At 55.1% G+C, this 12,886-nt stretch overlaps 2 protein-coding genes across 7 annotated transcripts in view; one reads left to right on the plus strand and one right to left on the minus strand.

The window, feature by feature from the left end:
* Nucleotides 1-390: 390 nt before the first annotated feature.
* On the plus strand, nucleotides 391-3,513 carry IL18BP (interleukin 18 binding protein). Of its 2 annotated transcripts, XM_077762198.1 has the most exons (5): nucleotides 395-1,438; nucleotides 1,809-2,021; nucleotides 2,659-2,782; nucleotides 2,874-3,021; nucleotides 3,230-3,513. In XM_077762198.1, exons 1-5 carry the CDS (start codon nucleotides 1,417-1,419, stop codon nucleotides 3,314-3,316), a joined length of 594 nt encoding a protein of 197 aa, XP_077618324.1. In that variant the 5' UTR covers nucleotides 395-1,416; the 3' UTR covers nucleotides 3,317-3,513. The 2 variants fall into 2 exon arrangements, with proteins under 2 accessions (XP_077618323.1, XP_077618324.1); XM_077762197.1 differs by having other exon boundaries at nucleotides 391-1,438; nucleotides 2,874-3,513.
* A 299-nt stretch (nucleotides 3,514-3,812) lies between these two features.
* NUMA1 (nuclear mitotic apparatus protein 1) overlaps nucleotides 3,813-12,886 on the minus strand; it is a 70,845-nt gene continuing 61,771 nt past the window's right edge. For 4 of the 5 annotated variants that reach the window (XM_077762193.1, XM_077762192.1, XM_077762194.1 and 1 more), the window contains exons 15-26: nucleotides 12,741-12,782; nucleotides 11,233-11,301; nucleotides 9,754-9,864; nucleotides 9,431-9,649; nucleotides 9,157-9,314; nucleotides 7,675-7,921; nucleotides 6,618-6,846; nucleotides 6,009-6,145; nucleotides 5,474-5,650; nucleotides 5,185-5,298; nucleotides 4,872-5,093; nucleotides 3,813-4,538 (exon numbers count right to left, since the gene is read on the minus strand). In XM_077762193.1, coding sequence (XP_077618319.1) covers nucleotides 4,527-4,538; nucleotides 4,872-5,093; nucleotides 5,185-5,298; nucleotides 5,474-5,650; nucleotides 6,009-6,145; nucleotides 6,618-6,846; nucleotides 7,675-7,921; nucleotides 9,157-9,314; nucleotides 9,431-9,649; nucleotides 9,754-9,864; nucleotides 11,233-11,301; nucleotides 12,741-12,782 — 1,737 coding nt within the window. In that variant the 3' untranslated portion in view covers nucleotides 3,813-4,526. The remainder of the gene's footprint in view (nucleotides 4,539-4,871; nucleotides 5,094-5,184; nucleotides 5,299-5,473; nucleotides 5,651-6,008; nucleotides 6,146-6,617; nucleotides 6,847-7,674; nucleotides 7,922-9,156; nucleotides 9,315-9,430; nucleotides 9,650-9,753; nucleotides 9,865-11,232; nucleotides 11,302-12,740; nucleotides 12,783-12,886) is intronic. The other variant, XM_077762195.1, reaches the window with a different exon arrangement.

Below are 12,886 nucleotides of genomic sequence, written 5' to 3' on the forward strand. Positions count from 1 at the left end.
CCACCAGACTGGTGCATTTATATAGCTCTATTGTTGCTGGAGCCAGCGCTGAGCTGCTTGCTCCCCTACTTCCCTGGGACGTGCCCTCTCCTTTTAGGGCCAGAACTCCAGCTTATGTTCCAAGTCCTCAGCTTGACTCTGAGAGGTTCCTGCACACAAGGCTGGAGAGTACGGTCAGCATAGTTCCCGTGGCATGGCTCACGTGGGGCTGGACACAGCTGGACTGAGTGTGGAGCTTCAAGAGGGGGGAGTTCTGAAAAAGAGGGCTCCTCGGGGCTTCTTGGGAGCCAGGTAGGGGGGAATTTAGACTTCTCAGTAAACCTAGACCTATAGTTCTGGCCAAGGGGCTGGGATGAGAGAAGCGAGAAGGCTTTCTGGGGTGGTGGGTAGGGGTGGGGTTGGTGGTTGAAGGGAGTGGAGAGCCTGAGAAAGGTCAGGATGGCAGGCTGGTGTGACAATGAGCCTGGAGTGGTCAAAGCAATCCAGTTTGGGCCCCCCAGTGCCTAGGACAGTTGACCCCTTGAATACCAGTGTGAATGTGAAAGGAGGAGTAAGAGGTCTGCTCATGTAGAAGCAAGGGCTGGTTCCGAAGAGCGAAGGTGGATGCCAGAGTCCTGACCCTTGACTGGGACAGAAGAATCCATCTGCGAGAGACTCTTTTCATAAGTTCATACTGTATGTGCCCCTGGGAGGGTGAAGCTGACAGGGGACTAAAGACCCAGTCTGATACCACCTGGAGAGTAGGGGGCCCTGTGAGTTACCAGGAAGGTTCTGGGCCCCCTGAACTTCGTCTTCCAGAAGAGGCGCTGTGTACAGATGGACCCAGACTGGCGTCACATATGTGCCCTCTGTTAGTAACTCGGAGCCTGCTCTGGAATCCTTGGTTAGAACAAAAGTGAAAGTGAAATGGGAGTGGAGAGTGCTTTCCCAGAAGGATTTCACTAATCTACCCTTCCCAAAACCAGCTCCAGTGAAGAGAGCTTTGCCTCTCTTTATGACAGGGTAAGTCCTTGGCCCCTTTTTGGGTGTTTCGCCATCCTTATAATGAAGGGGTTAGAGTGGACACATAACCACATAATGGTAATGGTAATAAAAGCTAGGGTGGGGAAAGATTGTCACTGGATGATCTTCAGCTCTGTTGCTACGTGCTGAAAGAGCTCCAGCCTGTGCTGGATGGGATGCCTGGAGTAAATAAATAGCAGTGCCTGGCAGCCCACTCAGAGTCCAGACTGAGGGAGAGCTGCGGAGTCTACAGGAAGGACAGGCCCATATGAATGGCTGGGATCCAGGCAAGCCACTGATATGTGAGAGAAGTAGTTTATTTACATTCTCCTCCCCCACCAGCCCCAAAGAGGAGGAAGTTGTCACAGTTAAATAGAGCCAGGCACGCCAGCTCTTTACACATCCGTCAAGACCATGAGACAGAACCAGACACCAGGTAGGATCTTGCGGCGGCGTGGGCAGGTGGGGGTAGGGCCTGAGAACAGAACAGAGTGGTGCAGGCCCCTCTGCCCCCCTACCCTGCCCCTATGGCGGAGCTTCACCCTACTGTTGTGCTGTCACTTTCAGCCTCTGTCCAGATGCTATGGCTCTGGCTGTAGTACAAGTCTCCCTGTGCTCCATTCAAAAAGGATGGAGGTGGGGCCTGAGGGGTCCTTCTGCCCCTCTGATTCCCTGGGCAGAGCCCAGGAACCTCTGGGCCAGAGCTGCATCCAGGCAACAGTTCCTTCTCCAGCCAAGATCCAAGCCAGGATATTGAGCATTTCCGGGCAGACAGCAGTTGATCTCTGTGACTGTCCTACCCTCAGATCCCAGGCCTTTGCCGGTCCTGCTCCTGTGTGCCCAATTGATCTCTCACCTGGCTGGAGCCACACCTCTTCTTCAGGCCACTACCGCTGCTGCTGCTGGTGCCGCTGCCGCCTCAGCTGGGATCACAGAGGACCTCTGCCCCTCCTGTCTCCCAACAGCTAAGCAGTGTCCAGCAATGGAGATCACCTGGCCAGAACTGGAAGTTCCACTGAGTAAGGAGCAATTCTGATGGGAGCCCAAAAGGGCCCAGTGATCAGGATATGAGCTGTGGGAACAGAGGGCCCAAGGGTGGGCTTGACTCCTGAGCTGCCCCCTGACCCTACTTTATGCCATGTAGCCCCACCAGCCAGGGCAGCTTGCCAGAGCACTTGGCATCCCCCTTCCCACCCAGCATCATGAATGTGGGCGCAGGGCTGGGATGGAGAAAATTCAGACATAAGGATGGTCAGAGGACTCCCAGAGTCTTGACTGCAATATGTCCAAGGCCCAGCCTCCCGCCCACCTGAGCCCACTTGCCCTCTGGCCGCCTTAGAGGAGCAGTGGCCTCCTGCTGCTGCCTCCTTGGCCAGGGCTCCTAGAGTCCCCAAAGGCAACTGCTGGAAAAGATCATCTTTAAGAAACAGGCTGGGAGTCATCACCTGAATCCAGGACCCATCCCCAGATTCCTGTTGTTCAGCCCTGGGCCTCCGTTGTTAGACAACCACACTTCCCCATTAACGGACATTCCCACCTGGGTGGTGTGTCCGGCAGTAATCCAAGTTCCTGAATTGTGGGAGCCAAGGGGTAGGGCAGCATGGTGGAGGGGAGAGTGTGCTCTACAGAAGGGCTAACAGCCACATGTGTCTGTAGATGGAATGCTGACCTTGTCCTGTACCGCCTGCAGCCGCTTCCCCCACTTCAGCATCCTCTACTGGCTGGGCAACGGTTCCTTCATCGAACACCTCCCAGGTCGGCTGAGGGAGGGCAGCATCAGGTGAGGGGTGCAGTGGCAAGGCTGGCAGGCAGGGGTGGGGGTAGGGGGCTCCTCCTATGGTCCTCTCATGGCCTTTCCTCCTCTGTTTCAGGCGGGAGCACCAGGGTGCACGCACCCAGCTGCAGACAGCCCTCGTGGTAGAGGAGCTGAGTCCCGCACTGAGCAACACCAACTTCTCTTGTGTTTTTGCGGATCCTGAGCAGACTGCCCAGCGTCATGTTGTCCTGGGCCAGCTCTGGGTGAGAAACCTGAGTGGAGGTTTCCACGGACAGGAGGAGCAGTATGGGGAGGATAGGGTGGGCTCTGCCCAGAGCGGCCTCCAGCTAACGTCCACTGTGCCCCCAAGTGGAACACAGGATGCAGGCAGGGGAGGCATGGACTGGAGGAAGGTGACAAGAGATGTTCCCCATCCTTGAACCTGAACTTTGTCTGCCTTCGCTTCCCCAGGCTGGGCTGAGGACAGTTGTGCCCCGCACTCAAGAAGCCTTGCCCTCCAGCGGGTCCCCTCTGGAGGTGACCCCTCGAGACAGGTGAACTCCAGAACCTGGATGAAACAACATCACCTGAGCTGCCCTTGCAGCTCAGACCTCTTTCTACATCGACTTGATATTACATTCTTTCTTTCTGCCTCTAATGGACTATCCCAGAGAAGGCCAGGGGTAGTTGCTGTTTCTGACCCGACAGCTACCTGGGCCCACGATGGGTACTCATAAATGATTTTTTTCAGTGGAGTCATGATGCCATCTGCTGTCACTTAAGTCATCATTCCATTTAGAGAACTTGGCCTGTCCCAGGAGTGAGTGTGGGAAGAGAGGGACTGTCACTCAGAAGCTGAAGATAAAATCAGATTCCAGGGACACAGGCCCTCAAAAGCTAAGTGTGGGAACATCCTGTGGCGCCAGAAAGGCCAGGAGAAGGGATTTGAGAGAAAGCAGGTATGTAGTTTGGAAAACTTGGCAGGGACAAAGATGTACTTTAATGAACCTAAACTTCCCTTTATCCACACAGAACAAGACAGCTCAGGACTTACTTAAGGGAGAAAAATAGACTTTATTTACAAGTAATAACATTTAGAAAAGATCCATCCCTGGCCCTTAAAAACCTTCCCATCACTCCAAAATCCTACCCCAGTGTTAAGTCTGGGGAAGGGGGGATGAGCTGAAGGCTGCCCCCCTCCCACCCCCTATTGCCACCCCCAGGCATGGGGCCCATCTGTTCTGGAAAAGAGCATCTTCTGGGCAGCTGAGCCCTTGGGTGGATGGGAGCACCTCTAGGTGCACCCACTAGGTCAATGCCCAGTCCTGGACTTCAAAAGCAAGGGCCCTGCTAGGCCCAGCCACTAAGAGCAACAGGGACCAGGGCCTGCTCCTCCAATGGTCCCTTCTGGATCCAGAGGCTGAGGAGGAAGGGGCTCCTGGGCCCAGCCACTCAAAGCTAGCCTCAAGTCTGGTTGTGATGAAGTGACTTTGTTCTAAGAAAACATCAGGAGGCAAGGTAGGGAGAAGACCCAGACTCTCCAGGCCTCTGGGGACAACTCTGAGAACACATCCGTTCACCTAGTGAAGGCTCCCGTGAAGATCCAGGTACTAGGCCGGGGGTGTGGGCAGGCATCACTGTCTGTAGGGGTTTGGCCACTGTTGGCCTGGGAGCTGAGAGAAGGCACTGAAAGGGACAGTAGAAGGAAAAGGACCAGGCGAGGTCGGCACTGAGGACACAGGTGGGGCCTCTCACTGGTCCTGGCCCTTCAGTGCTTTGCCTGAAAGAGAGAGACACAGTCACTTGGTGGGAGACTTGTGTTGCCAGCAGGTACCACCTGGCCTGGGGAGGCCTCTTTTAGCTCCCAACCCCCCCTAAGAGCCCTTCCTTGGCGTGATCTGGACATATCTACCTTCAGGTTATCAGTTGCTGGCTCTGCTAAGTGGCCCTGTGTCTCCTCCTCGGGGTAGCCACTAAGAGAACACGTTCTCTCAGCCCACTCCCAGCAGTCTAACTGGGCTCCACCTTGGAAGCTTCCTGAGGGAGTACCCTGCTTCCACCCACTCTCCTAAGAGCCCATCCGCCCCCTTCCCTTCCCAGCCAGTGCTTCCACCTTGCCCTTGGCCCGAGGGGTGGCAGTGGCGGCGGCTATGGCAGCAGCAGTGGCGGTGCTGGCTGCGGTGGTGGCGATGCGAGGAGAGCGGCGGGTCCCACTGCGGGTGTTAGGGGAGGCCTTGGATGGGGCTTTCTTTGAGGCTCCCCTCCGCAAAAGGCTATTCCCGAGCTTCTTGGGTGTGTTGAGGATGCTAAAAGCCATCGACTGGCGACGGTCAGCCTGTCAGGGAGGGAAGGGCTGTCAAACTGGGCTGCACTTGGGCCCTGCCAGCAAGGTCCCTGTAGGGTCTCCCCTTCCGCTCCCCACTAACCTGTTTAACAGCTGGAGCTGCTTTCTTCTGGGCCTCGGTAGTGCTCTGTTTGCGCCCTTCGTGTCGGTCCCGGGGAGTCATGGGGCGTGGGAAGCAGCTGGTGGCCTTCTTAGACTATGGGGAAGAAGAGTTCACATCCAAAATCAGTTGTTTCAGAGCCGAATGGACCTCTTAAGTCAATACCACTCCCCTCAGGAAACCTCCCTTCTCAACAAACTCTATCCCTGCATCAAGTTCTTGAAGAGAGAAGCCTGCTAGATGGAATAAAACCAGAGTCAGGGTCACCCACCTCAGGGGTACCAGGGCCCTGGTGGGGCTCCGAGGAGACCCGTTTGCGCTGCTGCCGGGTGGTGATGCCCGCACCCTCGGCTATCTGGGCTGGCTGCATGCTGGCTCGGCGCAGGGTCTCCTGGGGGTCACCAGTTTTCATCTCCTCATCTGTGATGGTAGCCAGGCTCAGGGAAGGCTGTGTGGGATGGAAGGAGGGGGTCAATGTAGCAGGACCACCCCAGAACTCTTCACAGGCCTGGTGTGTGCAGCAGCTAAAAGCCTTCCTGTTGTGGAATGTCTCCCTACCTGTTGTCTTCTCCACTTAGGCCCTGCACGATAGCCAGAGCAGTCCCATGCAGACCTCCTCCACAAACTCAGGTCCACCCGCAGTGAATTCATCCCGAACCCCCACTCTGCCAGCTATTCCACCAGAAGCATAAGGTCACTCTGCAGCAGGCCACCAGAGCTGGGTCAGCAGGTAGCACTGGGGTGGAGTGCCAAGGGAGGAGGGGGGGAGCTAGCGTAGGTCCTGTGCAGATGACCCCCAAGCTCACCCGGGACTCCAGGGGATAGCAGGTCTTCAGGTGTGGGGGGCATACGCGATTGCGCTGCTGCAGCTCTGCAATGCGGTTCCAGTCGTCCAGCTGCTCAGGCTCATCCTGGCAAGTGCCCATGTAGAAGCTGTTCCTTCCTGTGGAGGGCAGGGAAGCTGAAGCAGGTGGGGCTAGGAAGAGTGAGGGTAGAGGCAGCAGGTTGCCCCCGAGTCCTGCTCTGCTCAGTGCACTCTCCCTGGGGAGGTCAAAAGAAATCCTACGCAGAGGCTGACACCCTAAGGAAACTAACTGAGGACCAGGAACTGATAACCAGAGGTCCCTGAGGCCAAGAGCCTTTAAGAATCTAAGGACAGAACACTGACCCAGCACGGCCTTTTTGGCACCCCTTACCACCACCTAAGACAGGGTAACAGAGGACTCCAGGCAGCAGCTGAGCCTCACTGTTCTGCTGGGAGTCCCAGGCTCCCTTGTGTGACCATTTCCAGTTCACCCTGGCTGAGATTAACATCAGCCTGATTGCTCAGACCACTCCTGAGGCTGTAGGGAGGCGGGGCGGGTAAGGTGCCAGCCTTGGGTTTTCTTTGTGTTAAGCCCTAATGGTCCCCTCACCTGGAGGGGCCCCACTGGATACCCCAGCCTGGGAACGGCGAGCAGAACTGCGAGTGGTGGGCCGGTAGCCAGGCAGACTGAGCAGAGCCGAGTTGCCATCATCAGGAGAGCCCAGGCGGGCTAGAGACTGGGTAGAAGATGTGGCTCGTGGGCCGGCCTGGGAAGCAGGGGCCGACTGTGTGCTGTAGAAGGATGAATTGGCGCTGTCCGGCTCTTCCACGTCTAGCTTCTGGAAGAAAGGATGGATCTGGTGGGGTGGGGCCCTGACAGTCCACAAAGATGCCTCCTGTTCACCTTCCTAAATAGGGCCTCACATCCCACAGCAGCAGGTGTTCCCACTGCTTTGCAGGGATCTTTAGATGTACTTCTACAAAGAATGAGCCCCGTTGCTAAGAATGCCAAGGCTATCCCATTTTCATTTCACTGTTAACAGTACTTTGAAAGAGGGAAAGCAAAGTGGGTGACCAGACCATTTTAGAATCAAGATGCAAAAAAAAATAAAGTGACCAGCCCCCAGGTAACAGCTAGAGGGTGGGAGAGCCAGGGGCTGGAATGGTGGTCTCCTGAGCTAGTCATAGTCAGGCTCAGCCCAAGCTTGCCAGTGCCTTGCCCATCTTTTAGAACTTCTCCAGCTTCTTGGTAGCACACAAGAGGTGCCGTCTGTTGCACCAAAGGAGCTTTCCCATTCCCCATCCTCCTCAGGGTATGGAAACAAGGGCCAGTCAGAGCCCCCAACTTAGTCGGCCGCTCTCTGGGTGGCCCCAAGGCATCTCAGCCAGCCAGAAGGTACCCTGCAGGCACAGGGCTGGGCTGCAACTTCATCTTCTCCTGTCTGGCTGGTCTGCATGGGTCAGTACTACACATGAAAAGAAACCACCTTAGAGCCAGTAGGCATCCAATTCCAGCCCTGCTACTTTCTACAAAAGAGGCCTTCCCAAGTCATGGTGCTTCTTTGGAAGACATGGACTAGTCAGCCTCCGGAGGCACCCGATGGGAAAGATGCCCTTAAGAGCAAGTGAGCATGACTGTCCTACAAGCCCACTCCCAGCAGCCTGACCTTGGTCATGGTGATGTTGATGATCTGCGTGGTACGCCGACGAGCAGAGCGAGTCTTCCGGCCTGAATCCAGGAAGACGTCCCCCAGGGAATCCAAGCTGCTCTCCAGTGGGGCCTGACCGCGAGCAGGGATGGGGGTGAAGTAGAGACTCTCAAGGGATTCTACCTTGGGGGGCAGGCGCTGGGAGATGGGGGAGGCTGGCTCTCCAGGGATACTGGTGCCATCTGGCTGGGTTCGAGGCAGCTGGCTGTAGAAAAGAAACTTGCTGAGAGGTGCCGTGCCTGACGCTAAAAGGCAAGTCTGTTCATCCCTTTGCTCCAATACATTTATTACAAGCAGGCCAGGTCAAACACCCCATTCTCTGATTTTTGAAAGGCATCAAGGAGAGCCCTTGACCTGGGTCCTCCCTTCACTCTCCATTTCTGGTCAGCCCATCTATTCGCCTGGCTTTCTGAGCTCCTTAACACTGGCAACTCCCAGCTCCACCACGAACATGTCCAAACTAGGTCCATCCATCTGGTCCTCCTCCTGGATCTCCTGCCTCAGGGAATGAAAGCAGCCATGAACATGGGCTCAATCCTACCTCTTCCCTCCAGGCCAGCAGCTCACCTAACCATATCCCACTGCATTCGCACGTCCTTCCATGGTCTGCCTCATCTCTCACCTGGATTTGGTAGCTGAGGGGACAAGCCCGGGCTCAAGCCTACCTCTGCCACTAAGGGACCTTGGGCAAATGACTGCCCCTCTATGCCCCAGTTTCATCTGTTAAAGGAGATAATCACAGAACCTACCTCAGAGGATTGTTGAGGAGTAAATAAATGCATTAATACTCTTCAAGTGTTTTTATAATAGTATGGGCCCATCTCAGCTTCTACATTGGTTATCAGAAAAACTTCCTAGGGGTGCCTGGCTAGCTCAGTTAGTTGGGCTACCAACTCTTGATTTGAGCTCAGGTCATGACCCCAAGATTCAGGGATCAAGCCCAGCATCAGGATCCATCCTGACTGTACTGGAGATTCTCTCTCTCCTACTTGTCTCCTTCACTCGTGCGCTCGCTCTCTCTAAAATAGAAAAACTTTCTAAGATGCAAACTGGACCACATCTTCCTTAATTTCAGGCCCTTCCAAGATCCTGCAGTACCTTCAGGATCAAGTCTAAACTTCAGTGAGGAGTCCAGCCAGGCTCTTTCTCAGCCTTTGCTCTCCTCTGTTCACCAAGCACACACACCTTCAGCAACTTTGGCAGACTGAGCAGGAGCGATGGCCTCCATGAAGCGCTTTCTGAACATTCATTTCTTTTTACTCCCACTGCACCCTACACACACACCTGGCCGAACACCTGACAGTCTCCTTATTCTAAGAAAAAGCTCCCAGAACACAAAGGGACCACATCATCTCAATCTCACTAGCCCCAGTGCCCAAGACACAGTCTGACACACAGTGAGTATTCAGTGGACAAGAGGGAGGCAGGGTGCCTCCTCACCTGGTGATGGTAAGTGGAGTCCCCTCCTCACAGCTCAAATCTAAGCTGTCAATACTCAAGTCCAGCTGAGGCTTAGCCTGGGGCTCCCGGCTCTTTAGGGCATCAGTTGCCACCTGGAACTTGCCCAGGTCTCGAAGCTGCTGGTCAGCATGGGCAACCTGAGGAAAAGAGAGCCAGGGAGAGTGAAGAGAAGCTTCGGGCAAGGGGCATCCTGGGGGAGGAGGGCACAGGGGTCCAATGTGACAGGGCAGAGTCCATCCAACTGGATACGCACCTGTGCCTCCAGGCTGCGCACCTGGGCGGTAAGGTGGCGGCAGGTTTGCTCAGCCTCCTTGGTCTTCAGCCCAGCCTGCTGCAGCTCCCGCCCCAGCCGTTCAGCTTCAGCCCGCAGCTCCTTGTTTTCCTTCTGCAGCTGCTCCAGGCCCCGTAGCTGCTCCTGCAGCTCTTGATTCTGCTGCTTCTTGGCATCATAGTGGGTCTTCGCTTTCTCCATCTACATGGGCAGACAGAACAAGTGGGGCGGTGGGGATGGGGTGGGGCAGGGACTGGAGGGAAGCAGGGTGAGTGAGCAGTGGGCCAGGGCTGGGGGCACCTCACCTGCAGCTTGTAGTGCTCAGCTGCCTGCTCCTTCTGGTTCAGCTGGGCCTGCAGCTCGTTCAGCTGGGCCTGTAGGCGCTGGGCCTCTTGCTGACTCTCCCCTCCCTGGGCCTAGAACACATTGACAGCGCTGAACAGGGCAGCTGGTCTGGCTAAGGCACACGAAGCCACTGACTTGCCCTAGCGTCCTGCGTTCCATGGGCGTTTTCAGACCCCTGCATACTCTCAGGACTCACACAAAAAATCCTTTTACCTCTTCTCCCCCGCCCCCCCCCGCCAGCTCCTACCCTACGGATATACCACACACCCTTCAACATCCACATTGTGCAAGAGCTTTCCCTGTCTAGCTACTGCTATTTCTAGCAGAGTTCTGACAGCCCTACCTTTGCCTTCTTTGAACCCAGGCACAAACTATCTCATTCTTTCTACATGAGTAGTCTCCCCAAGGAGGAAGGGAGCTGATCCTCAGTGAACACTTGGGTGCAGAGCTAAGCACTTGGCATGTGAACTCTCGGAGGACCTGGGAATTCTTTTTCTCCTCACCACCGCTCAAGGAAGAAACTTTATCTCTTTTTTGGAGACGGAGAAACCGAGCCCACAGATTTCAACAAACTGACCAGGGTCATAGCAGGTTAAGATTTGAGCCTTGGCCCACTCGACTCCAAAGGCTGGGTGGGCTCATTTATGATGCTGCACTGCCTCCTGTTCAGACCACAGACTCCTTGGGAGCAGGGCCCATGTCCAGTTCACAACCCTGTGATGCCAGTGAGCATTTAGCTTGTAGAAGACACTGGACTACCCAGCCTTATCTCTCCTACATCTCCTAGCACCAGCAAGGCTCCGAAATGGAGAATAAGCATCTGTTTATCACACAATTATGGCATGGAAGTGAGCAGAGGGAAACGAAGCTCTGCTCCCAGCTCCTGTGACCCACCATGTGGCTTTAGTGAGTCCCAGGGCCACTGGTGCCTAACTCCTCTGCCCCTAAGTAAAAGCTATGAAGACTGAACTGCGAGAAAGCAGACATTAGATCAAAAAGGTGACATTGTTGGAAGCATTAAGAATATTAAGTTATGCTGCAGTATTAAATGTTGACAATCCTCAAAGTTAGGTTGTCTAGAGCAGCACCATCCAAAGAATTTTCCACAGTAATGGAAATGTTCTGTATCTGCTCTGTCCAATATGGTAGCCACTAGCCATACATAGCTACTAAGCAAGGGAAATGTGGCCAGTATGACTGAGGAACTCAAATTTTAGTTAATTTAAATAACCACATATGACCAGGGGCAACTAGTGGACAGTGAAGGCCTGTGCAATGGGAGCCACCCTAGTCTCCTCTTGAAAGCTCTAAGAAGGCACACGCAGAGGCTCCTGAGCCACAGGCAGGTGTGACGCTGCCGTGCCAGGCCCTCAACCCCTTCCTTCTCCCTATCCTTGCTCTGAGGCTGACTGAAGATGGCCCATCCCCCACTGTCCCACCTTCAGCTTCTGCTGCTGCACCTTGCTGGCTTGGTCATGGTCAGCTAACTTCTTACTCAGTTCTTCCACCTGGAGCAGGAAAGGAGAAGAGAAAACTCAGGAGGCCTTCCCCAATGTTCAGAGAACTTAAGAGCTTTCCCCTAGATAAATCCCCAGTGTTCCTAGAAGAAACTCTAATACTTTCTCTGGCCTCCAACTAGGGAACAGCCTGTGGCTCAGGCTGGTTGGCAGGACCTAAGTGAGGTGACCCAAACGCAGGTGCTGCCAGAGCCATCTGCCCATGCTCACCTCGGCCCCCAGCCTCCAGATTCAACAGAATCGACTCTGGGGAACTGACATCTCACTACCACCCTACCACTTACTAACACCATTTCCTGGGCTGGGGACAGGAACAAACGACCAAGTCTGTTAACTCTAGCAGACAAGGATGAATACCCAACACTCCTCCCCCAAATTGCCAAGACCAACAGGTGGTGACCTCTTCCCATCATCCAGAGGCTGTGAGGGCTGATGCTAGCAATGTGGCTGCTGTGGGTAGCACTGGAAGGCAGACAGGGGCAGCCCTCATACCCAAAGCCTACCCCACTCCCGAAGAGAACAGATGAGATAAGATGAGAAGAGAAGGAAAGGAGAAGAGAAGAGGGAGCAGAACAGCCCAAGCACTGCTGGCTCCTCCAGGCATTCCAGGAGTTCAAGCATGAACAGCAAAGATGAGGGGCAGGAGCTCCACTGCTGACTGTTTTGCTATTCGGTCTGATTGTCCCATCATCTCGGGCTCCCTGGAGGAGGTGGGCGATGGAAGGAGAGGGGGCCCGATTCCTCAGCAGGCCTAAGGTTGATGGAGTAGGAGGGGTGGTGGAGAAACCAGTGCGATAGCCTTGACGTCTAGGGCAGCACAGGGAGGTCCTAGTGAGGGCCAGGCAGCCAGACCATGCCACCTCCTGTCTCTTATCAAGCTTGGCCTTCCTGCTCCCACGGAGCTCTATTTCATGCTTGGGGTTAAAGCCCCAGAGGGTGATGGGCAGGTGTCCTGAGTTCACAACCCTCCCTGACCTGTGAGGGCTGCGTTCATGTCACCTTTATGGCTTCTGCAGAGAAGAAGGGGGCTGTGTCAAGCAAGGCCCACAGGCACTCTGCTATTCCTCTTAGTTTGGCACCCAAACTGGGAATAGAACTTGGAGGTTTGGAAATCCCAAGGACTGCCGGTCACCAGTTGAGACACGGGAAAGATGAAGCCTACCCTACCCCTCATCCCTGACAGGCAGATGAGAGAACAGGACAGGAGAAGGATGGAGAGGCCGACCTGGGATGGGTGGGATGAGGCCCAAGAGAGGGCCCAGTACACCACACTCCTGGGCAGCCCGGACCTGGACTCCATGGCTTGACCCTGCCCCCTTCATAAACAGTTCACAACGGGAGCGGGCGGAGGCAAGCTGCAGCCGGGGCTCATGCACTGAGATGGGTCACCGCTTAAGCAGCCAGCATTTAGCAGGGACCCCGGGCATTACCTGCTTAGTTTTCTCTCTCTGAAACACCTCTAGCTGCTCCACCTGTGCATGGGCGAGGAGCAACAGAGATAAGAGTGAGATGGGGGCCGAAAAGACACTAACCCTGCTGCCAGGCTGGCCTCACTGAGGCTCTGATACTTTCCTTT

Source organism: Crocuta crocuta, unplaced genomic scaffold (assembly GCF_008692635.1).
Source record: "Crocuta crocuta isolate KB4526 unplaced genomic scaffold, BGI_CrCroc_1.0 scaffold306, whole genome shotgun sequence".
Lineage (NCBI taxonomy): Eukaryota > Metazoa > Chordata > Mammalia > Carnivora > Hyaenidae > Crocuta > Crocuta crocuta.